The 24194-nt window shown below is 40.3% G+C and overlaps 1 protein-coding gene across 1 annotated transcript in view; it reads left to right on the forward strand.

Moving 5' to 3' along the window:
• The window catches only part of KIF26A (kinesin family member 26A), a 69094-nt gene that overhangs the window by 26579 nt on the left and 18321 nt on the right, over nt 1–24194 (forward strand). The window contains 1 exon segment of the mRNA XM_017729149.1: nt 13947–14130. Within this exon segment, the coding sequence (XP_017584638.1) occupies nt 13947–14130 (184 nt within the window).

The following is a 24194-nucleotide window of genomic DNA, read 5'->3' on the forward strand; positions in this document are numbered from 1 at the left end:
CTTCTTTCTGCCCTTCCTAGCTTGTCAAGAGGAGCACTTCTGCCTCCCCCTCAGCCCAGCCCTCCCAGTCTGCCTGCTTTTTTGGTTCCTGGACTCCTGAACACCAGCGCTTGCTCTGACTCCGTTATTTGGGGCTCCTCAGCTTGGCAGCAGTGGCAGCTGCACTGGTGGTTTTTCTGCAGTGGGAACGGAGCATTCCATAGGTAAAATGATAATGGTGACTTTCCTGTGGGGATGTAATTTGACAGTTTGCACCTGTTTTACAAATATTAGTGACTTTCAGCCTCTTCCAGTAACATACTTAACTATCGTAATAACATCATTAAGACAGGCAGACTTAGCAGGTGAAATAGTTTTAAATCAGACTGATAGTTAATTGAATATTGAGTTTTCATGGCTAACTTGGAGTCACTCTGAAACTCAGTTTATGGTGTGCAGGATGTGGTTTGCAGGGCAGATGGACTTTGAAGTGTCACTGTCTCTTTTCTGAGCTAATCTGCTTTGCTTGCTTGTGCTTGTCGCAGAATAAGGCATCCCACATTATCATTTGTGACAAAAATAAAATGTCAAGCCAAAATAATGCATCAGCAATATAGCTGCAGTGCTTGACCAGTTGATCAAGTAGCAGGATTACTGTGATGCTGCTTTTAAATTCTCTATGAAATACTGAATTTTGGCTTTCTAAAACTTCCTTCATCCTTCCTGCTGGAGGATGAAAGATTTTTTTTTGGCAGGACATTTCAAAGAGCTTAGCCAGTATCTCACTCATCATCACTTAGTGCTGCTATTGGGTTTGCTTTCTGCTTTGTTTGGCTTTTTGTGTCCTCAGTGTTGGAGCTTGCTTATTAAGAAGCACTTGCCCTATGGAGTAAAGGATTCAATGGATGATAATCAGCGTATAATGAATCTAATCTAAATGTTATTAGTGAAGCTTGCTGGACTTCAGGGCAAGCTTCAGAATGTCGTTTAATGATGTGTCTCAAGCAAGGCTTTAGGAGTTGCTCATTTCTACTGAAATTTGAAGTCACCATCCTTGGGTCAGAAATAGTCAGATCTCTCCATCTGCAGTGATGGAAAAACATGCATCTCAGATTTTCCCACTAAGTGCTATTTTAAAGGGCGCTGCAGTATCAGCCTGTTACACCTCTGAGAAGTATCACTTCAGAACTGATGTCAGCTAAATAAATCATAGTAACCCTGGGTTTAGAAGCCCATGTGTCCCTCCTCTGTTTAAAAATACTCATTGTGTAGGCATACCACTTCTGTACTTGGATGATTTCCACTGCATCAGTTTGTGCTGTCAGTGACCATTTAACTCACTAACAGTAGGAATAAGTAAATGCCCCCATGAGAAGTTGTTTGCTTGGCAATAGAGGTGTCAAGCCTTTGACTAAGCATCTGAAGTAAAACCCAGCTGAAGTGGGAATGGATCCTCTGTGGATTTTCTAGATGTGCAATAAAATATGGAGCTGAGGGAGCTGGAATTGATGAAAAAGGTATGTCTGTGGGGATGGTGTGTTGGGTCAAAGGAAGGTAAGAGGAAAATGTAACCCACCTCAGAGCTTTTATTGCAAAGAAGGAATTATACTCACAGATGCCGACTTGTATTCAGACTGCTATACGCAATCAGGAGCAGGGAAATACTGAATTTCTCCCTCTTTCAGCCCTTCTCTTTCCTGTCAGATATTTGTCTGAGCCTAGTGCTTCAGATGAACCCTTGTTAGCCATGCCATATGTTTTATCTCTCATCTTTTCCACTTGCAAATATGTCTACCTCTTCCCTGGAGCAGCCTGAATGAGCAGAATGATTTTTGTACACCAGGAGCTGATACTGCAAAGCAAAATTTTAAGTAATCGATTTAAGTGTTACTTCAGTAGTGAAGGGCTAGTTAGCACCATTGTTTCATTACTTTGTAGTTTTAAAAATGTCTTTCTTACTTTTTCTTGACAGAACACAAATGAGACTAGAATTCTGTTTTGCTCAACCTGACTGTTTCATGCCTCTGTGTCTTGCTGGCAAATAAGTCCAACTTTTTTTTGCCTAAGGAGCGTGCTTAGATTGATGTGGTTCTGCCTGCTTTAGCTCAGTTAGCTCATGAAACAGAGTGGGGAAATATTGCTGGCATTCAGGTAGCTGTATTTTCAGTACATAGCTATCTGTGCAGTGTGCAGCCCAGGAACTGACATATTTCTGTATTAGGTGTTGACAGCCTTGCTTACTTAAAGATTAACCTACACAGGTTTTCAGCAGTTTGTCATATGGTACAGTTGTAAACAGCGAGTGGGGAAGTGCAGCAATATGTTCATCTGCTCTTGCTTTGTTTAACATCATTAGTGAGCAGAGCTGGAAATGGTATGTGGCAGGCTGCTGTGACTAGCTGTTATTCATATACATATATATATATATATATATAAATTTTCCTAGTCAGGTCTGTAGACAAACCTTCAGTGGACAGACTTCATGATGTGTCGAGTCATCTCCTAAAAGTCAGTTTCTGCACACTGGTCCTGGCTGCTGAAGCAATGTTCTTTGGCTAGAAAAGTGTCTTAAATCTACAAGATGAAGAGAACATGGAGCTGACGTTACCCAAGACAATTTTGTAGCAGTAACCTCAGAAGCTGCTGGTTTGGGAGAGCAGAAAAAGTGGTTGGAGTGCAATGGTCAGTGCTTGTGAGGATCTGCCCTTTGGTGTTCCTTAAACTTGGAGAAAAATTACAGAGAAGTGTAGTGAAAATTCCTTCTTGGATACCTGCAAATTACTTGAATGGTTGAAGATGGGCCAGATTGGTTGCTTCTGTTAAATTAATAAAAGATAGCTGAGTAGAGGAACCACCTCTTGAGTCTCTACAGCATGAGGGAGCTCTTCTGATGTCAGGAGTATCTTTCAAGTTTGTTTTAGCTTGTCATCTTCTGGAGGTTGTTTTGAGTTTATCCCAAAGTGGCTTTGCCTGGCGTTTCTGTACTGTGCCTGAGTTCAGGTGAGCCTTGATTATTGCTTACTGATGCACAAAGCCTTGATTCCATACTTTGTGAAGTTGTGAATAGAGTTGGGGGCAAGCAACAAGGATGGTCAGAAATCAAGGAAACCTGACCTGTGAGAAGAGGTTGGAAGGATTAGGACTTCTTAATTTGAAAAGAGAAGACGGACTGGGGTGTGGTACTGGTTTACATCCAGGTAACAGCTGCCTCAGGAGAAGGAAATAAGCTCCCCTGTGTGTCTGCTGGTGAAGTGGGGGGAAAATAAGGAATGGGAGACATGAGATGTGAATTTTCTAAGAGTAAGAGTAGTTAAGAAACTGTCTAGTAAAAAACTGTGAGACGATGATGTTCCTAATATGTCAACACTGCTGATTTTTATTTCTGCCTTGATTTTAATAAGAGATAGTAAGAGAAAATTACAAGGTCAAAGTGAGAAGCTGAAATTCAAGTCTGAATTGCAAGATTATGCTGTGTGCATGAGGCAACACATGAACTTTGCCTCAGATTGGAGATACTTGCTCTCACAGTGTTGGTGAGGTAACATCCTTGCAATATTAGATGTGGTTTGACATTTTGGAACGTTTCAGAATAATGGGCTTCTATTGAAACTTTATTACCCTCACCCATTATAAAAATGCCATGGTTTGAGGCTGTGCATTGTGATCCAGATTGACTAATTATTTATTGAGGAAGTCAAAACACAGAAATAAGGAACATTAATTGTTTCTTCTTCCTGGCAGTGCTTCTCAGCAACATTGCTGGGACAGCGAAGCAAACAAAGGTTTGGTGCAGAACTTGTGTAATGGTACAAAGTGGGGAAAACGTTCATGTCCTCCAGAAGTTGTACATCCATCGCAGGAACCTAGGAAGCTGGGGGGGAGGAAGAGACCATGCCCTCGAGGTTTATCATATGTTTTATAAGTGGCTCCTTGGACAAAATTTACTCTAGAAATACAGATGGTGCCTGTCCCTTCCAAACCTTCACGATGTATTTAGACATTCCCAGTTTTCTCTTCAAAAATGTCTTTCTAAATCACATTTTGTTTTCCAAGTTGAATGCTGTTAGTGGAAGCAGACACCTTGTTGGCTTTTAATTTTGCTTGGGGTTTTGGGTAACAACTGCATTTTTTCATTGTGCTACCTTTCTAATTTTAGAACCACAAATCAAAGAGCAATAGCAGTAATAAAAATAATAATGCCAACCAAGTTTATCCTGTGAGTAGTGGAAGGCTTGGGACAGGGTGCTGGAGGATGTGTTGTAGGACATCTGTCCATGTGTTGCCTGTTCCGATGAGTGATTGTCAGATACTGAAGATAGTTCATGCCTCAAACATTGATATAAAGTTTTGTTCATTATAAAGAAGCTACAACCAAAGAAACCTCCCTGAAGAGTGGGACTTTGAACTGAAAGTCAAACTGCTGATTAGATAAAGGGAAATCCATTGTTTGATCATCCCCACCTGAGATTGGGGTGGGGGGAGAGCACAGCTCACAGAAGCCAGGTTTACAAAGACCACCCCCCATCCAGTTGAGGCAGGGGAGGAGGAGGTTTTGGGTATGTGGTGCAACCTCTGGTCAGAGGCACTGAACACCCATCCTCTGTTACACAAACCGGCCCAGCTGTGGAACCCCAACGCCACAGGGCACATCCACGGGACCTTCATGTGAGAGGCTCGGCCCCACAGGACTGCACATGGTGCAACAGACCCAGAGTCTGCTGTGAGAGACTGCCCCCCCACCCCAGGGGGACATGCCTGGACATTGCTACCTGGCTGGAGGGTGTATAAACCCATCGGATTCTATGCTTTTGGGAGGACCAAGAACACCAGCTGGAGAGGATCAACGGAACATTGTTGTGATCCATGGAGTGGTGATATTTTCCTTATTCTGTCCCTGTCACTCTTTCTGTCCCCCCACCTATTTTCTACTTCTTTCTTTCTTTCTCTCTCTCTCTCTCTCTCATATTTGCCACCAAATAAAACCCTTACTATTGTCACTGGCATATGGTCTCTTTTGCACCTTAATTCGGGCAGAGGCCCTTAAAACTGGATCATAACATTTATTGGCGTAGTCGGCAAGCGTACTATTCTCTGACCCCAAGTGCCTTTTGACAATAGTATGGTCTCCTCTGAGGAGATTATTTCCTGTGGTTTCCTTCTGTAGGGACACAGCTACTTCTAGGGATTCTGATGCAGCCCTCTCTAAGGGGGTTGTGGAGGTCAAGGTTTCTTCTGTGGGGACCCAGACTCTTGGGAATTCTGATGCAGCTTTCTCTGAGGATGTTGTGGAGGTGATAGTAAACTGATTTTGGGTGTTTTAGTTTCCTTTTGTGTGTTTTGTTGTGAAAAGCCAGAATTGGCAGGTTTCAGTCCTGAGGCCCATTCTGCAGCTCTTATCTTGTGGGAAACCCCACCCCCCCAACAGACTGTGGTTTATTGTGGAGAACTAGAATTGGCAGGTTCCAGTCCTGAGGCCAATTCTGCAGCTGCTGCCTTGTGGGGATGGTGTTGTCCCTATGCAGGCTTAGCTATTTATCCTGCAGCTTCCTCTGTGGGGGCTATAGAGAAACTTCAGGGGAAAATGCCTGTCCTGAGTGGCCAGTGTGAAAAAATGTTTCGTTGTCCTTCCTTGGTTAATTTGTTAGTCAGTTCTCTACTCCTGGGGTGGACTTGGTAAAAAAAAAAAAAAAAAAAAAAAATCAGATAAAGAGCAATTGGTTATTAAAAGATGATTGATTACTAAAAATATGATTGGTTATTAAAAAAAAAAGGGGTTTTAGGCAGTAGCATAGCTTGCTGCCGAACTCTATCTTGTCCAAAAAGAAAATCACTGGAACAAAAGGAGCAAACTGGTAAGCGAACTGCTCCAGGGCAAAAAGCAGAAGCCTGCTAAAACCCTGAAAAAAGAAAAAGCAACTCAAATGCCTGATTCACAGACTGCAACTCTTGCACAACTTTTAAAAGCAGTCTTACTCCCTCCGCTGAACAATCTGTTGGAGGAAACCCCACTGAAAACCTGTGGGAAACAACAAAAGTGCAACAAGCACTTCATAGAATAAAAGCTAGAACTCCACCTGAATAAGTTAATGCAATTAACAACTTGTTTCACTCAAGCGTATTTTTCTGGGAAGTTTGTTGCTTTTCCCTTTTCTAGGAATGCCAAACATCCATGCATTGATGATAAGGAAAACAGTTTGAGAGCAGAGAAAGTGCAAGCAGCAAAATCACACCTAAATGTGATAACTATTGCTACACGTAGACTCTGTCACTTTGTGTTAGCCGCAAAAAATTTTTATTTCTAATCGGTCTAGTGGGCCAGATTTTCACTTTTCCTTTATAGGAACCTACCAACATGAGATGGAGCTGCATGAAAACCAAGGAAATTTAAAGTGTCACCATAATTGCTTGCATTGTCAGTTGGTTAATGTTTGTAATTTGTTTGTGTTTTCATTGCAAGTGACTTGGTAGGAGATCAAATATTAGTTTAAGCATTCTACATATTCTTAAGTTTAATTTTTGTCTTACTTGTTTTATCTTTTTACCGAAAAATGGTGTGGCTAAGGTCTTACGGATGTATAATTTGTCTCAACCAATATTATCCTGAGAGTTGGTATAAGAATTTTTACATATTTGAAATCCTACAATATGTACTAACCTTCCCAGTTCTGCCTCAGAAGGCTTCAAAATGATTATAATCTGGCTAAATTTTTTGGATTTTCTGGTTAGTGAATTAAAGAATCTTGATAAAACACAAGCAAATGCTACATAAGAAGTGATCGAATCCCCTTTCCTAAACCAGGAGGGCTACAGAAAAGCCTTCTACCAGCTCTCAAACTAATGTACTGTTGAATTTCATGCCATCAATTTCCTCACTAAAATTCAAAAGAAAACGCTATTTGAAAACTAAATTTGAAAGGGAATTAATTTAATTTTTAATCCCACCAATAATAAAAAGCCACACTTTCTGGTTTGTGTCAAGATTAAATGACAACAGTGCTATAATCTGTCTCCTGGAAAACAGAGCGTAGCCCTGATGTAAAGATATGTTTGCACAAGAACATTTTGTATGGAAATGTTTTGTGTGTTAATCTTGTATCATAAAAATGAATCCTTCATAATGTGTAGAGTTATCCAGCAGAGAAAGAATATTACCTATGAAACTCTTCTAACTATATGTGAATGCAGTCAAGAAGAAAGCACACATCCTCAACCAAGCCCTTCACATTTATTCCAGGGTGCAAAGTCAATCAATTATACCACAAGAGCTGGAAATCCTCTTGAAACTTGGCTAATTGACACATGTTAATACATGTACCTGTTCAGGATACCCCTCTGTGGAATTTAAAAATGAAGACCTGCTGCATAATTCTATAACTAATTTCGAAACATACTGAACCAACATCTAAGAGATACAATACTGTGATATCCCTCACACCCACTATGCATTAAAAAACACTGATTCCTGGGATTCACGGGGTGGAAGCACTGACTAATGAAAATTGAATTGATGATTACAACTAAATTTGCATTTTGACATTGTTGGACACTGTAAGATTACTTGTGTTGTTGCTTCTACTGTTTCTATCCTTTTTCCTGTTCTCTCTCCTCATCACCTCTGTGGACAACCCACAAAGTGAAGAGGACCTCTAGGAAAGAGACATTTATTATGATGTTTGAGTCACGGGGTGGCTGTCAGAGACTGAAGATAGTTCATGCCTCAAACACTGATATAAAGTTTTGCTCATTATAAAGGAGCTACAACCAAAGAAGCCTCCCTGAAGACTGGGACTTTGAACTGAAAGTCAAACTGCTGATTAGATAAAGGGAAACCCATTGTTCAATCATCCCCACCTGAGATTGGGGTGGGGGGAGAGCACAGCTCACAGGTTTACAAAGACCACCCCCCATCCAGTTGAGGCAGGGGAGGAGGAGGGTGTGGGTATGTGGTGCAACCTCTGGTCAGAGGCACTGAACACCCATCCTCTGTTACACAAACCGGCCCAGCTGTGGAACCCCAACGCCACAGGGCACATCCACGGGACCTTCATGTGAGAGGCTCGGCCCCACAGGACTGCACGTGGTGCAACAGACCCAGAGTCTGCTGTGAGAGACTGCCCCCCCACCCCAGGGGGACATGCCTGGACATTGCTACCTGGCTGGAGGGTGTATAAACCCATCGGATTCTATGCTTTTGGGGGGACCTTCACCACCAAGAACACCAGCTGGAGAGGATCAATGGAACATTGTGATGCATGGAGTGGTGATATTTTCCTTACTCTGTCCCTGTCACTCTTTCTGTCCCCCCCACCTATTTTCTAGTTACTTTCTTTCTTTCTCTCTCTCTCTCTCTCTTATTTACCATCAAATAAAACCCTTACGGTTTTCACTGGCATATGGTCTCGTTTGCAGTTTAATTTGGGCAGAGGCATTTCTAAGAACCTTAAAACTGGATCATAACAGTGATATAACTCAATACAAATACATAACTCAAAACAATAACTGGAGCTGCAGGTAGGATGACAGGCTGTTAAGTTCCCACTGTTTCCTTTGGAACTGGTTGGCAGCAGGAAAAGATTAGGGTGTTGGTTATGTGGGGGGAATTTATGTCTGGTTAAGCTGGGAACTGGGAAAGTTTGGGAGAGCTTTGCTTTAGGGTACACTGGTTCTCAGTGTAAGCCTGCATCCATAATGCAGATGGCTCAGAATCAGGATAAAAATCACTTCCATGATGTCTGTCAAGGTCAAACTAAAAGTCTTGAGTAAGCATACTCTTGTGTAAACTCCAAAGTTCAGGATATTTAAGGCTTGGACTGTACACGTCTTTGGCCTTGACCCTTTCAGTGAAGCCCTTAAGCATTCTCACAATATGAATAATGATAGTGATCTCTGAAAGATAAGACTGACTAATAACACTAAAACTGTTAATATTTAATGAGTAATGTTGAGATGAATGTGCAGAAGTTTTCTTTTATTATTCTTGTCAGTGGAGCTTAATAATGGGAAGCAGTTCTATTTCTGACTTCTGCCAGTTTGTCCATAAATGTACTGTGTCCATTAAGTCCTCTTCATTTATCTCAGTTGATCCATTTGTAGTAGGAGTCACAAAGTATATTTCCTAGCTCTCTTTCTTTTGAAGGTTAATAAAATTTACAAAAATTTTATAATTTTGCATCATTATGAAAGCTTCAAATCTAATTTTCCTTTTTTTTTTGTGGAGAAATTATGCTCAGAAAGAGTGCTTTAGGGATTTAAATGGTGCTGTTTACTTTCACAGCTATAATGTGCAGAACGTGTGCAGGGAGTGCAAGCTAGAAGCAGCTTGCTGTACATCAGAGTATCTGAAATGTCATGCTAACAACATAGGCAGAATTTAAAATTAAAAATGGCATGGCTCTTTCAACGAGCAGGCTTTGTAGCTACTGTTGTTGCACAGTCTTGTTCCCTAGATGCTGAGCATTATGTAATTGATCTGGCTGTGGTTTTCCTCACTGGTCTCATCCATGCATGGCAGAAAACCTAGTAATCTGTAAATTGTGTGGGGGAAAGAGCAGGTTAGAGCCTGTCCCCTGTCATTTGATATTTGAGTGCCCCTGCATGTGCCATATATTAGTTTTATTTTCTACCGTGACACCTAGCTATGAGGAAAGAACTCTCCAGAGCATCTTAAAAGACATCTTCTATTAAAGAGTGAAAGAGTTAAGCAAAATGCAGACAGTAGATCTCACAGCTGGAGGTAAAAGCAATATACATGAATGTCTCTCATGCTTTAATTGGAAGAGAAGCGTAGGAGTGTGGGGCTTAGTTTCCCTTGCAAGAATGTTTTGTAGCGGAGTGCTTGTGAAGGCTGAATGGGGAAAGAGAAGGTAGGTGGAAAGTGTAAAACTCTGTCAAAGCTATGACAAGTGTTTGGCAAACGCCCGGAGAAACAAATGACTGTAATGCTTAAGTTTTGCGTAGAATTCCCTGCAGGTCATAATTTTCCCTGAGAGGAAACAGAAGGTGATACTGGACAAGGTCAGACAGCCCATTGTGGTGCTGAAGGTGTGTGCGACGGCCTCCTGTGCAAGACCAAATTTGAGAAAAAGAAGCAGGTCAGGCAATGGACATAGCACCCAATTAGTGTCCCTACAAAAAGTGATGTGGTATGAGCTTGAGTTCTGTCTTTCTGGTGCTAAGCAAAAAGGGCCCAGTTTAGGACAGCTTTACCAGCCCTGTCTCCATGGAAAAAATTCACCCTGAGTAAAGGAATTCCGGAGAAAAGACACACCTGAAAACTTAAGTGCAAATTCAGAAATGTGTTGTTGCAGAAAGACCAGCACTCTGGAGTGTCTCAGGGTTGGCTCCATGTAAATGCATCCTCTCATGAATTTTACTGAAGTAAAGAGGTTTGTGAAGTTAGATTTTGTTTGATTTATTTGGGCCCATGTCCAGAACCAGCTTGGCCTATATTTTGGCCTAATGAGTAGGTGGCTGGGATGCCACCAAGTATATTGTTGGTTCTACAGGAAGCACATAGGGATTGATGAGTGTTTCTGTTGTGCTCTTTGCCTGGACCTGTCCAGGAGCCCAAGCAAAGCATGGGAAAGCTGCTGCCCAACTGGCTTTTTGTTAAAGAACTGGCTGTGCTTTTTATAGGAGCTGAGGATGACAATTACTTGAATTAATATTCAGAGTCTACAGTTTGATAGTGATGTTTTGTTTTGCCTCAACTGCCCTATGCTTTCAATTAGATCCTTACCCTTTCGCTTTTAGAAAAAAAACCCAAAACAACAAACAAAATCAAGCCCAGCAAGCTGTTTGATACTGCTTGTACAAGATGTCTGTGGTGTTCCAACTCCAGAAATAACCTTGTTTTAATATCAGGCAAAGCCATTCTTGCATTCAAACACAGAGAGGTTGTAATTAAGCTTTGTGCACTGTTACCTGACAAGAGATGCTTTTTAAGTGTGAACCACACACATCATTATTAGTGGAGTTGGCCGATTGCCCATCAAAGCACTGATTATTTTCTACAACAGCTACTCCAGTTCCTCTGCTTTCAGTTTCCTGTTATCTCACATGGACATCAACAGTCACTTTGCCAAATTTCTTAGTAAAATCATCACCCTCCAGACTCACAGGAAGAGGATTTATCAGCACTACAGCAGTTAATTGCTTTAGGTAGCATATGCCACTGTCCTTTGAACAGTGGAGGTGCAGGAAGGTAATGCATGCTGTCAAAGTGAACCAGTTTGAAAGTGGTTCTGTCTTGGTGCAGAAGTTAAGGCAATTAGTAACAGATTTAGTATCTTAGATCTGCTTATCAAAATGCCGCAGAAATGTGCTACTGAGATATTTTGAGAAATGCTATACTTCTAAAAAGTGGCATTTTCTGTTCATTGTTTATATGCTTTGCTCAGCTTGGCCTTTTTGGGTGCAGTTACTCATTGAGTGTTAGTGCTTAGTTAGCTGCTTGAACACACAATTCCTGAGTAAATTTGTCCTTTGTATCTCATTCTCTTTCATGTATGTTTCCCAGAGGAGCTCCTGCAGCCAGATCTGTTGCAGGAGTAATTATTTCATCAGGATTTAATGTATATCTTGATTGCTCTTTGAAGACATTCTCTTGAGGAGTTTTTATAATTTCAACAAGGGATCATAGCATGTAAACAAGAAAATAAACATTATCTTTCATATTAATCAACAAGACAATTAAATAGTAACCAGGATTGTTAATTGGTACTTGGAGATAGATACTAATGACTGTCTTGAGTTCCACAATGACAGTACCAACAGGTAGAGACTTTTCTGCACAGTAAAGCTGCATATAATTTAGGAGGCATTACAGTTTAATGTGCAGCTGCAACCACAGTGAAGTTGTGCAACTGTGTTCCCAGTGTCCTATTTCAGCATATGGTTTCATACTGAATGAAGTATTAGCAAGGGGATTTGAGATTTAGGCAGTTAAATGAGTTCTCATTGCCACCAGACCCTTGAGGTTCTGTATAAACCCATGCTTGTGGTATTTTGCTTCACTGTGGGATGCAGTTCCTGCTGGTTTCAGGATGCAGTAGGAGTCAAAAGCTGCTTCTTTCCTCAGAGGCAAAAGTCCAACTCATTCCTCAAAAGACAGTGGCTTTGGGCTCCCTCTGAGTTTGGAACTATAGCCTCATTTTTTCATCACAAGAATCTTTGTCTTTTTCTAAATACTGTAGTGTTTATAGAGGGAGAAGGAAGCACATAGGGGGTCTGCATCTTGAGAAGTCGAAGTAAAAGGGTTCAGGAGTTTAACATACAAGTTTTGGAATATAGAGAAAAGGACTGGGGGTTTTGGAGATCTGTGTTGAGAGTCCTAGCTGTTGTACTAATTAGCTGTCTAATTTAGACTCAAGTGTCCAGTTTTGCTCCTCAGACACAACCAGTTCTTTGTACTGTTGCTCATTTGAAGCCAATAGTGCTTCAAATGAGTGCTTTAAAAGCTGGAAGAAACTGTGCAGCCCTTCTGCTCTTGGTGTTAATTTTTATTTCTAACCTACAATAAATACAAGCAAAGAAATAGCTTCCCTCTCTGATCAGCTTACTAAGCTGTCTTAAGCCTGAGGCTGCCTGACAATGATGACAAGATTCATGGCAAGGTTAGGCTTCTAGATTTACCCTTAATTCGTTATGACAGGAAAATACTGCCTTAGTTTCTCTGTAGGTCTGTTGCTTATAATACCTCACAGATGCTACTTCCAGTTTGATCTCACTGAAAAGTACTTGGAGATCTTGGGCTGAAAGACAAGATGAAAATGTAAAGTAGTCATTGTATAAAGATACTTAATAATTTGTTCAAAGCGACAAGCCCTTATTTTGCAAGCATGGACCAGAATAGTGGTTTGTCCTCAGAAGACCTGCTGGCATCAGTGGACTCAGGGTGTCCAGAGATGCTGGCAGTGGGACATCTTGGCTTTTGCTGGCCTAACAGTCATTCAGAGTAATGCTAAAAGGTATGTTGGATGCTTTTATGATCATTATCTGTGGATGGACTATCTACTGACAGTCTCAGTGTTGGATCATACATGTCGTTTTCAGGTGGTAAAGCTCTCCTTGACTTTGAGAGAACTGAGCTTTCACCCTCATTGCCATGCCCAGTTGCCAGCATGTGCTTGCTGATGTATATATTTTATTCTGCTTAATTCTGCAGGGTGATTTTTATTTTCCCATGTTGTGTTTGATGTAGAGAAGAGTTTCTGTTTTTGTTTCTTGCTCTGTTGTTTGGTGTTGCTGATGGGGAATAGCAGAAAAAACTGATTATGTTCCTATTTTTATTCACAAGGAAGAATGTTACAATTTTAATTGTATGTTCTAATTTTTCCTCCTTCATCTTTTATGTTTTGAAATTCTATATTTCAAAAGCAGGATCATTATCATTCAGCACGTTAAAGAGTGTCTTTTTATTAGCTTTCCATTTTAATGTGAAAGAATGGGATTGGGGAGGAAAAACCAATCTGTCTTGAAGGAAATTTTCTGTTATCTAAAGATTTTCTGTGCTGCCAACAGGAGAGGATCTTGAGCTTGGCTGACTTGGAGTGCTATCCTCTGTCTTGAGTAACTTGTAGAGTACAAAGAACCACTTTCATAATGTTATCACCAGCAAAGTCCATCTGGTTCTGCCAGTGACAAGGGGATTATTTCAGCTTTTTATTACGTCAGTGAGATGTTAGTTTTTAGGATTCAGATGTCAAGCTGTTGGGGGAAAGAAGGGCAAATTAGATTACAGTTGAATTTCTGTTGGGAGAGAAATTAACTGAATATTTTGCCAGTAATTCTTCTACCCATGTTTCCTCTATTAATGTCCTGATGACTTGTCCTTATGAAATCAGATTAGAATGCAGTGACTTGATTTGTAAAACAGGCAGTGATGACAATGAGGATCTGTTTGTCTGGTTCAGATTCCTGTTAACGCCTAAGTAACACTGTCCTTTCTTGCTATTACTTTTATACAGAGCAGCACAGAAGCTTAACCTGTCTTCGAAGAGAAAGAAATACCATCCGCCCCTGCCACACACACACGACTTCTCTATTTATGCTACTAACTTTAGTGGCATCCTGCAGCTCTGTCCTCCCCCAGCACCACCATGCCTTCTGAGAGCTGTGTCCAAAATCAAGGACAACCCTGGCATTGGAAAGGTAACTTCGGATTTCAATATTTTAAAATATTTTTCTAGACAAATTTTAACCGGGCTGGAAGCTTTTGGCCTAGAACTGAGTTGGATAGACTCAAGCAAAGGGTCTTGGGATAGACAGAGAGCCACATCCATTTGAATGTGCCTGAGTGCTGTTATCTCCTGTGGACTTTGCAAAGAGTAAGAGACAAAATTTCCTTTGGTATCCAAACCCATTCAGTCCAAACCCAGTGCCCATACAGGCTCCAGCTGTGGAAGAAATAGTCTCTGTGTTGCCAGCAGGACTCAGCCACTGGTGCTGGTGCTGTCTCTGCTGAGGTTAAGGAGAGATGCTGAGGGGGCTTTGTTTCCCTCTGCTTCATGTGTCATTGTAAGAATATGGAAATGGAGTAGCAGTCTCACCAACTTAGGAAATGCAGCACCTTTGAAATTGAAAAACTGGTGCTAAGTTTATCTAAAATTAATTAAAATACAACCCAATTACTTGGAGCTTTATTCATATTTATAACTGTTTAATCACCCACACAACAGAGTCTGAATACTTATTTACATAGGCTACAAGAGATTAGTGTTTGAAGATAGAATTGAAGTATGTAATGTGCACAGGAGAGCTAAAATATGCACCTAGAGTAACTATACGAATCAGCATTAACATAAAGAGTTTGTCAGCCTAAATACCTAGAGCTGACACTTGTTCACAGATAATACTCCATATTTCCTAACTGACTTTGTGCTTAATGGAAAATAAAGGAGTGATTTGGGCTATTTTAAGCAGGTGGAAATTCACAGATGAAAATGTGTTGGTTTTTTTCTCTTGCCTTTTCAGTGTCTTAGAAAAGAGGATGTAGTATTAAGTGATGGAATACAGTAAACCTGGCACAGTAATTTAGACATTACCAGGTGGAGGAGGGTTTGCTGAGGAATGTCCTTTCTATGTCTGTTTTTTAACAAAACCCATTTGTTGTGCCTGGGTTTTTTCTGTGAGACTTAGTACTTGGCTGTGGCACCAGGAGTAACAGGAAGCATGGCACTTCTGAGGCACTTTGCCTTAGGAAGACCTTTAAAGTATGATTGTATATTCTTGTGCCCACATCTCAATAAAACTGTCTCTGCACTTGTGTGCCTGCAGCTGTGTGTAGCCAAGAGACTTCAGGCTTTTTCCTGTGCTTTGAGGGTGGCTGGTGGAGCTTTCCAGCATGACTTGTACCTCATGGAAAGCACTGCTTTATCTGGCGTCTTCAAACAGATTAACAAAGTCTATGATCAAGTGCATGATTTCAGCGGGCTGGAGATAATATTCCTTGGGTCATGTGCTCTACATATTTTTTTAGTGAGTAGAGCAGGGAACTTTCCAAGAGAAAAGCTCGACCAGGATGCCAAGGATATGGTAGGACCCTGAGCAGTTCAGCTGTGGGAGCTTCTCCTTCAGCACAGGATTTGTCTGTCTGTTGACTCTCAAAATGCCTGCTACTTAGCTCTCAGCTGAAAACATTAAAAACATAGAATCACAGAATGTCCTGAGTTGGAACGGACCTACAAGGATCACAGAGAATTGAAGATGCTGTTTACTGTTAGAGATACTGAAGATGCTGTGATTCTTGGGGATGGTGCTGTGAGGGCCAGGAGTTGGACTCAATGATCCTTGTGGGTCCCTTCCAGCTCAGCATATTCTGGGATTCTGAGAGGGTTCCAGCTGTGTCCTTCTCACCAAATCCTTGTTAACCACAATTTGGAAGAGTCCTGTGCTTTGCTGGAGAGGATAAGAGCTCTCTGCTAATTGAATTAGTTCTTGAGTTAGGTTTTAGAGCATCCAAATGGTGATGGCATATGCTAGTTACTGGTTTTAATACTCCTCGAAAACCAAAGTAGCTATGCATTTCTGAAACACAGAGTAAGATATGCGGTACCAACTAAATGTCTCTTAACCCATTCCTCTTTTGCAACTTCATAAATATCAGTGTTTGCCCTTAAAAAGCCCTGCAGCAATACAGATTTTTCTAAAAATGAGTCCGCCCAAATGAAATTTCATGTGTCCCAATTCTTAGAACTTGTGATCAAAGGAGAAGTGTCACTTCTCTATAGGTGTTCTTTAGTACTAAAAATTCATAGTTTCACCTTTTCTGAGCGATGCCAGATAGCTTTTGGTAGCATTTAGCTCACTATGCATTAGCACTCTCCATTATTTCCTACTCATCAGCTTCTGCTGATCAAGATTTACTCAGCTGGTATCTCATGATGAGGGTGATGGGAATAAAGTAATTACTTTTCTTCCTCACTGCTTTAAGTATCACAGCAAGGGAGAGAGCAGTCAGTAAACCCTGGCAGTTGTGCTGTGGTCCTCTGTTAACATCGGTCTGTGTTCTAACAGGTTTTTACTTTACACTCCTCCTGGTTATCATTTTCCTCGACTTTTTCTTGCAGCCTGTCCAATAATGAATATAAGATACACATACGAGACAGAATCAGTGATGAATTCTGGAGTCACTTTTTCCTACCACAGCATCTGTGGCTGTGGTTGATACTCTCCATGGTTTGTGTGATCATTCCCATTCCAGCAGTGTCCCTCACTATTACAGTGTGGTTACAGTGGGTTAAGCAGCTGGTGGGGCAGCCTTTGCCTCCCTCACCTCTGAGAAGTTGTTCTGTGAGAAGGAAAAATAGAAGTAACTAACTGGAAACCATGCAGTGTCCAAGATGCTTCAATGAGAAGCCTCCCTTTATGAAAAAATGAAGAGATGAATGATATGCCAACTGTACCAAAATGCTATTTATTCTAAGTGAATAATGCCTGAATACTACAGTGACTAATTACTATTTGTACATTTGTGCATTCTGTGCAGTCCCATTTCTCTCGTAAATCCACTGGAAGCTTAAAGTACATGTTGAAGCACGTACAACAGCAAATATGGCCTGCTTTCTGTATTGTCTCTGCAGTGGTAATTCTTAACATTTTTTCCATCCACTGATACTCAAGGTTGGTTCAATATATTGTAGGAGGCACAGAGACAATGTGGAAAATGGGAAATCATTTTGGGGCCAACAGAGAAATAAGAGTTATTCTGAACTGGGTGGTGGGACAGTTGAATCTAAGGAACTGATTGAAGGTAGCATCTGGACTATCTTGTGTTCTTCTGTGGAGTCTAGAACTGAACAGGTCCTGCCACTGCTTGTGGGACCTTGTCTTGAATGTTTGAGCACAACAGACATTTGGGGAAAGGAAGAGGCTTGAGTTCTTGCCTTTCATAAGCTGCATGACGACAGCAAATGCAGTTACTGTGTATTGTGAGCATTGCTGGGCGAGGCAGTAGTGTGGAGAGATCGTGATGGCCACTTCTCTCACTTGCACTCAGTTATTGATTATTTGAGCCCAAGATGTAAATTTATTCTTAATTTCACATCATCATCTCCATGTATATGATCCAGTTCTTCTGCAGTGAAATTGATATATGGCTTTTATGGTTGAATACATTTGTTATTAGAGACTTCAGCAGAGAGCCCTTACATATCTTTTGCAATTTGTATTTATAATTTCTCACTGTTTCAAGTATTCTTCTGAAAGGTGGAAAATAAATGTCTTACTAATTTCTTTTGCATTTCAGAAATACCAATTTTTCTGCTTGTAATAATTTCAGCAGCAGTATGTGGACTTGTCCTATGATACAAATCTTTAATTAAGCCATTTGCTTAATTTTGTTTAGTAAGATTGCAAAATGTTACACACTCTCATAGGTGCTTTCTGGGGTTGTCAATACTCAGGAATACCAGCAGGGGAAAGTTTTTTTTTTTTAAAAAAAAAAGACAACAATTTAGAACAGTAGGTCTGCCTGGGACCTGTGTTTCATATAATCAACAGTAATCAAACTCATGCACAAAGAAAGATGCCACTATCAATTCAAACTGGATACTGAAAGGAATGTGCTCATTACTGATAAATGTTACGTAGCAAAACTCGTACCTTTCTCTTGAATGTGCCGAAAGCATCAGAGTCCAAACCATTTAGTTGAATCCCACTTAAAAGGCAGTGATCCAGTGCACTATGATTCTTGTAACTGAATCATTTTTGTGGTCTCTCTGGGTGTTATTAAATTTAATGTCAGAATAGTAGGAAAGACGTCTGAAAGCCATTTAATATTGTCACTGGAAAGAAGTTAGATTATGCTCAATTTCTGACATTAATGTGCTACTTAAGATAATTTATCATATTGTGGTATTAAGAAAGACATCCTTTTTACAGTGGCTGCTGTGTAGCATTCTAATGTGCTATTTTTCTTTAGCATGGTGGGAAGCCTTTTTCATGCAAAATGTTATTTTCTGGGGTTCTATTCAGCTCATTCTTTATAATACTGCATCACTTACAACAGCAACTTTAAGTGCTTGTCTCTTCTAAGGATTCTGTCAATTTTTTTTATGTTAGGATGACAGAATCCTCCTATGTGAGACAATTGAAGTGGAGCATTTAAAGACAACCTGAATTGTCAGACATGTTTCTTGGACAGGTATATGCATACTGCTCTCCATTTATGAGTTTTAGACATTTACTTTCCTTTATGCTTTACCAAGCCATCGCTGAGATACTGCAGTATGATTTACTGATCATGCAGGGTTTTCTTAAGCGTGCTGTGTGTCCCATTCACTGGTTCTTACAATGGTTTGATGACGGATAACAAATAGGTACTTAATTTTGTCATTTTTACTGCTCCTCGTTCCCTAATGACTGAAGCGTTATTTCTGATATAAGTCATGTGTCACAGTAAGTACTTGCCTATTGATGTAGGTAGAACTGTATCATCCAAGGTAGTGGCATCCCTGCCAAAATGCCTTGAACTGCTTAGACAAGAATGTGGAAAAGTGAGATAAAAATACAGAAGTTCTTGTACTTTATTTTCACCTTGAAAAAATGGAATAGTTTTTCTGCATGTTTTCTGAGTGTACAGAATTAATTCTCCTTTAGCAGAGTACAATATAGAAGAGATTTTAATTTTTCTTTTTTTTTCAGGTTCTCCCAGGGGAGCTAGATGGTCTATGGTAGAGTGGCAATTTTGCATATAAATTTGCCATCCACTGGTAGTGGCAGTATATGAAAAGCTTGTAAGAGCTACCCACGGTAAACCAATTTAGCAAGGGTTATTTATCTGTCAGTTACAATTAAATCCATGAAAAATATTGGCTCTGAACTAGGACTTTTGTAATTTGATTTACACTGTAGTTGAAAAATAAGTGATTTCATTGGAAAATGGTCTTTATTCAATGGATTGTGAATTCTTTGTAATTTCTTGGTGAGAAATCTTAGTTCGGAATGGTGGATGTCTAAACATAGTTATTTAATTAACCTGCTGTTACATGCCATTTTGTGAACATTGGACAAAATTAACTTCCTGGCTGCACGATGCCTGTCAAGGATGCATGTTTCTAGGGAATATTTAGTGTCCATTCAAATTTGTTATAATGACATTTATTGCTAAAGACCAAATAGCTTGTTCATTTAGGGATTATGATACTGCTGTAATGCAGAATATGACCAGCATTTTTAAAATGGATTCCAGTATAGTGCCAGCACCTTCCCAAAATGCAGACAGATAAAGTAAGAATTTATTTTAGTAAAAAAGGCTTGAGCACATGTATTTAAAAATTTTACATGCTTTTTAATCCATTCCTTTTATTTTTTTCCTTCTCATTATGTCTAATATGAAACTTGACAACTATGTAAGCATCAGATGCTAACAAAGCATCACTACAAAAACATAAACACTGCACATCCATTGATTTCAAAGGAGGTACCATATGTTACAGTTATGCCTGTGCTAACATACTTGGCTGGGTTAGGATCCTAATTTCCTCAACATTCAAAATGCCATGAAGCTAGTCATTACCTAGTGAATTACTGGAGTCTTCTGTGTCTACATGTCTGCCCCTAATTAAACCATGTAGAGTGTTTGGCACCCTTCACTGAAAGATGAATGACCAATTTTGCAAGATACATATATATATGTGTGTGTGTGTATGTGTGTGTAAAATTTTTTGTATTTGTTGTCTGAAATGTGGTAGAGGTCTGTGACAGTCTTAAGAACAGAATTCAAATTATCTGGTTCTTTAAGTGTCAGATGGTCCTTCCCCTTTCTCTGGTGTCAGAGTTTAAAGCCTTTCCATCTCTCTTGATTATGGGATAATAATCTATGAGAACCTGATTGTCAATCTCCTGGCTGTTTCTGTCTAAAATTGTGTAGGATTGTGTCATTCTCTTTTGTTGATCACTGGTTCTTTTCTCTGCAAATTCAGCCTTGGACATGATTTTTTTTCTGGGACAAAGCATGCCTCACTGATCTTGGAGGAGTTCTTTAATGTGCAGCTTTGTGATAGTTTCATTCAATTCAGATCCAAAATATATGGGCCTTATTAGATAAAATTGCTAGTTGTGACCATCAGTCTCACCTTCAGCTGTCAGAGAGTTACTTCAAGTTTTGGGTTTCACAGATTTTTGGTCTGTCTTTTGCTTTTTCCAGACCTGCTTTCTGACACTGACCAGATGCTCTGCACTGTGTTGATGAGCCCTGAAGCCAGCCCATTATTTTGGTTGCTGTCACTCCTCTGTCCTGTTCTCCTCAACTCCAGCTGGTTCAGTATCTTGGGGAGATCTGGAAGTTACAAGCCCACACCAAGGGGTCACATGGGATTGGCAATGCTGGAGAAGGTCTCAGCATGGGAACAGTGGCTGCGACGTGACCGTGGGGCAGAAGGTCTCTCCTTGTGACCCTTTGGTGTGAACTGGGGAAGCCAGTATCAAAGGAGGAGGAGGAGAGCTGCAAGGGGAGGAAGGGCTGCTACGAGCCAGGATGTACATCCCTCAGTTTCTGAGATATTTTAGTGTTCAGGTGAAAATTGTTAAATATACATCTAGATTTGACTTCCATAAAGGTTAAAGATCTCAAGGTCTAGAGTTTTGTCTCAGGACTCCAGCAGGTTACTGATATTTGAGTGGATCTGTGATTCTCTAGTGATGTCATGTTTCTAAAAATAATGGGGTTTGTCCCCAGAGTCCTCCACACAGCCTTGTCTTCCCCACAGAAGACTTTTCTTTTCCCCCCTTTTTTTTTTTTTTAGAAATCTGCCCTTTTGCCAATTTGTCTCCTTAAAATCCCGCGTGTTTACATAAAACTGGTGTGATTTTTGTTTTTATGCTTCAGCATCTATCCCTTAGGTTTGCCCTCGCATAGCTAGAGCAAATGAATTCTAGTGGCTGTTTTCTTTTGTTGCCTTTCTTTGTCCTGACATCCACTGTAAGCTGACAGATAGACTTAAAAAAAAAAAATTCCTTGAAAAAGTTTTTCTCAGTTTTCCTTCCCCCTCTCAGGCTCAGTTTAGAGGCATAGAAAGGCACAAAATTAATTTCTGGGCATAGGCAGCAATGTGGGATACACATCATAAGGTCATCCCAAGACAGCTCTGAAACTCTCTCACCCTTGCCAGTGTAGGTTAAAATTACAGCCATTGTTGTGCTGGGTGAGGGGCCTCTGACCTTATGCCACCCATTTCTAGAGGTTTTCCAAATTAGGTGCTTGTTTATTTATTTTTTTTTAATTCTTTATCTTATAATGACATATTCAAGATACATTTGCCATCTTCTTTTCCCAAGCACTTTTGATTTTAATAGGATTTCCTTCAGCAATTCTGCTGACCTCCTGGTTTCTGCAGAAACACGAATTTGGAAAAGTTCAGTAATGCAGTGTGAACCCCCAGTGTACAAAACCCACCAGATCAGTCAGTTAATTAATGAGATGCTTCAGTTATTTCTATGATTTAGGCTGTCTTCAGGCACTGAGAAAAATGTTAATAATGTGCAAATATTGTGATATTTATGTTTCTTTTATTTTTATTTGCAGAAATTGAACTCAAATACAAACCTAGCCTCTTTTTCTATCAACATCCTCATTAAAATAGAGCCTCTATCCAGTATTCAATGCCTGCATGAATGTCTATGTACAAGGTCTTACATCCTTCATAATTATAAACTTCCACTTGTAATTCTTCTTTGAATCGTTCTCTGCATTGAAGAAAAAACAACAGAGGGGGAAAAAAGGTAGTAATGATACCTACTTTTAGCAAAAAGGGTCATTCCCATCTCAGGATGGATGTCTGTCTTAGCTCTCCTTAAGGAATCTAAAAGTGGTGGAGTGCCCTGAGCCTGAGATGACTTTTCTGAAATCACCAAATTTGTATTGTCTTTTCTTTTTTGTGTTCTCTCTCTCTCTCTCTCCATTCACCCCCAGTCCTCTCTTCAATTCCCGCCCCCCCAACCTGTTCTTTTTCCTTTATTCTTCCATTTCTTCATTCATTCTCCTCTAAATTGCTTTTCTTGTGTTTCCTTGCTTTGTAAAAATGTTAGCAGTAGCTGGTACTGCTGCAGTTGGAGCTGACCCCAGAAGGCTGCACATATTGTGGAGTAATTGCCCACGAAGGGTGATCCTGAATGGGCCTGAAATTAATTGCACTTAATTCTAGTAATTCATTTTCATAAGCAAATAAAGCATTACAGTGCAGTTATTGATGATTTTCTCCCTAGTTATGGGCCAAAGTTACTTTCAGATTTACAGGCCCTGTGTTATCCTGAATCCTCCCCTCCCTGCAAGCCCTTGTTTCTGGATGATTTCCTGCACCACGTATTGCTGTCTCTACAGGTGAGCATGCCTTGTGTGTGAGAACTAGATAAAGAGACCCAGGAGAAGCTGCAGTTCAATTGATCCTTGAGGCAAGAGCCATGCTGGCTCTATAGTACTCATACGACCCTGTTTTCCTGCAGTATTAACTCCAGAAGAATACTGGGATGAACTTCAGAGATGAGAATATAAACCTGTCACTTAAGATTGGTCCTCAACCACAGGCATGCAGGAACTATGAGAAGAATAAACAGTATTACACCAAACCTTTCCTTTATACCCACAGAAGCATGTGCGTGCACCCAGGATCTGCCTGCTCTTAGGTTTTGCTCTTGTGAAGGGATATGTTTGAGTGATCTTTGTGCTTGATGGTACTTCCATGAGCATTTCTGCTTTATTTCCGAGTGAAATCAGTCTGGCTCAGCATCATGAGTGAGTGTGACACATTATAACGCTACAATTACTGATAGATACCACTTACAGATATATTTAGTGGGCGGGGAAACTAAATGTGAAATCAGTGTTTTTCTACTCTAAAATCAGCTTTTATACACAAAACACTAAAAGAGGAACTCCCTCAAGCTGCTTTTCTCTCCCCCATCCCATTTGTCTTGAAAGCTCACTTCCACTGTAAAAATTAAGATGACCCTTGAGACCTGTTAAGTTTGGGATCTGATTCATCATGGAAAGCTGTTTTAGTATGTTTCTGATTCAGAGAGGTGGTCTTAAAAAGCTAGTTTTTCACACAAGGATTTTCTGTGGCTGAAGCCATCATTGTGTTTAGGAGGAGCAATGCTCTGATGGAGGTAACTTGCTGTTTAAGTCAGGAGTAAACCAGTTTTCCTCTTATCCAAGCTCTGGCTGCTATAATCTAATAATAGGTGGAAGAGAGAACAGGAAGGACTGTTTAGATAAGTGCTTTGAAAACAGCATATATTTTAAAATTCATTTTAATCAAGTGACCCTGAAGTGGGCATTTATACTTACATATATTTGTATATTTAGGTTTTGTTTTTTTTTTTTTGCCCTGAGGGAGGTTATTTTTTATGAGCACCTCAGTAGCATGTCAAGGTTGAGCTAGCAGGCTAATACACAAAGCTGGCTTCATGCAGCTTTTATGGGGAAACAGCCTTGAGTGTGTCACCTCTGATGCACTTTGCTTTTGAGGCAGCTGTTTCATTTATTCTAAGGTTTGCTTGTTTTCTGGGACTGTATTTTCATATTTATATAACCCTGAAAGGCAAAAGAAAAGAAAGTGTTGAATCAGGGGACTGCTTGAGTCAATAGGTGGAAGAATTAGCTGCTATGTTTGGTGGAGCCTCCTGCAGTGTTTATGGGAAGGGTTGGTCGTTTCTTAACCTCTTTGTTTGGAAAAAATGTTGGGGAAGAGCTTTTAGAGCTGCTTTGTGGAAAATAT

The sequence above is a fragment of the Corvus brachyrhynchos genome, unplaced genomic scaffold, assembly GCF_000691975.1.
Source record: "Corvus brachyrhynchos isolate BGI_N302 unplaced genomic scaffold, ASM69197v1 scaffold1, whole genome shotgun sequence".
Classification (NCBI taxonomy): Eukaryota; Metazoa; Chordata; class Aves; order Passeriformes; family Corvidae; genus Corvus; species Corvus brachyrhynchos.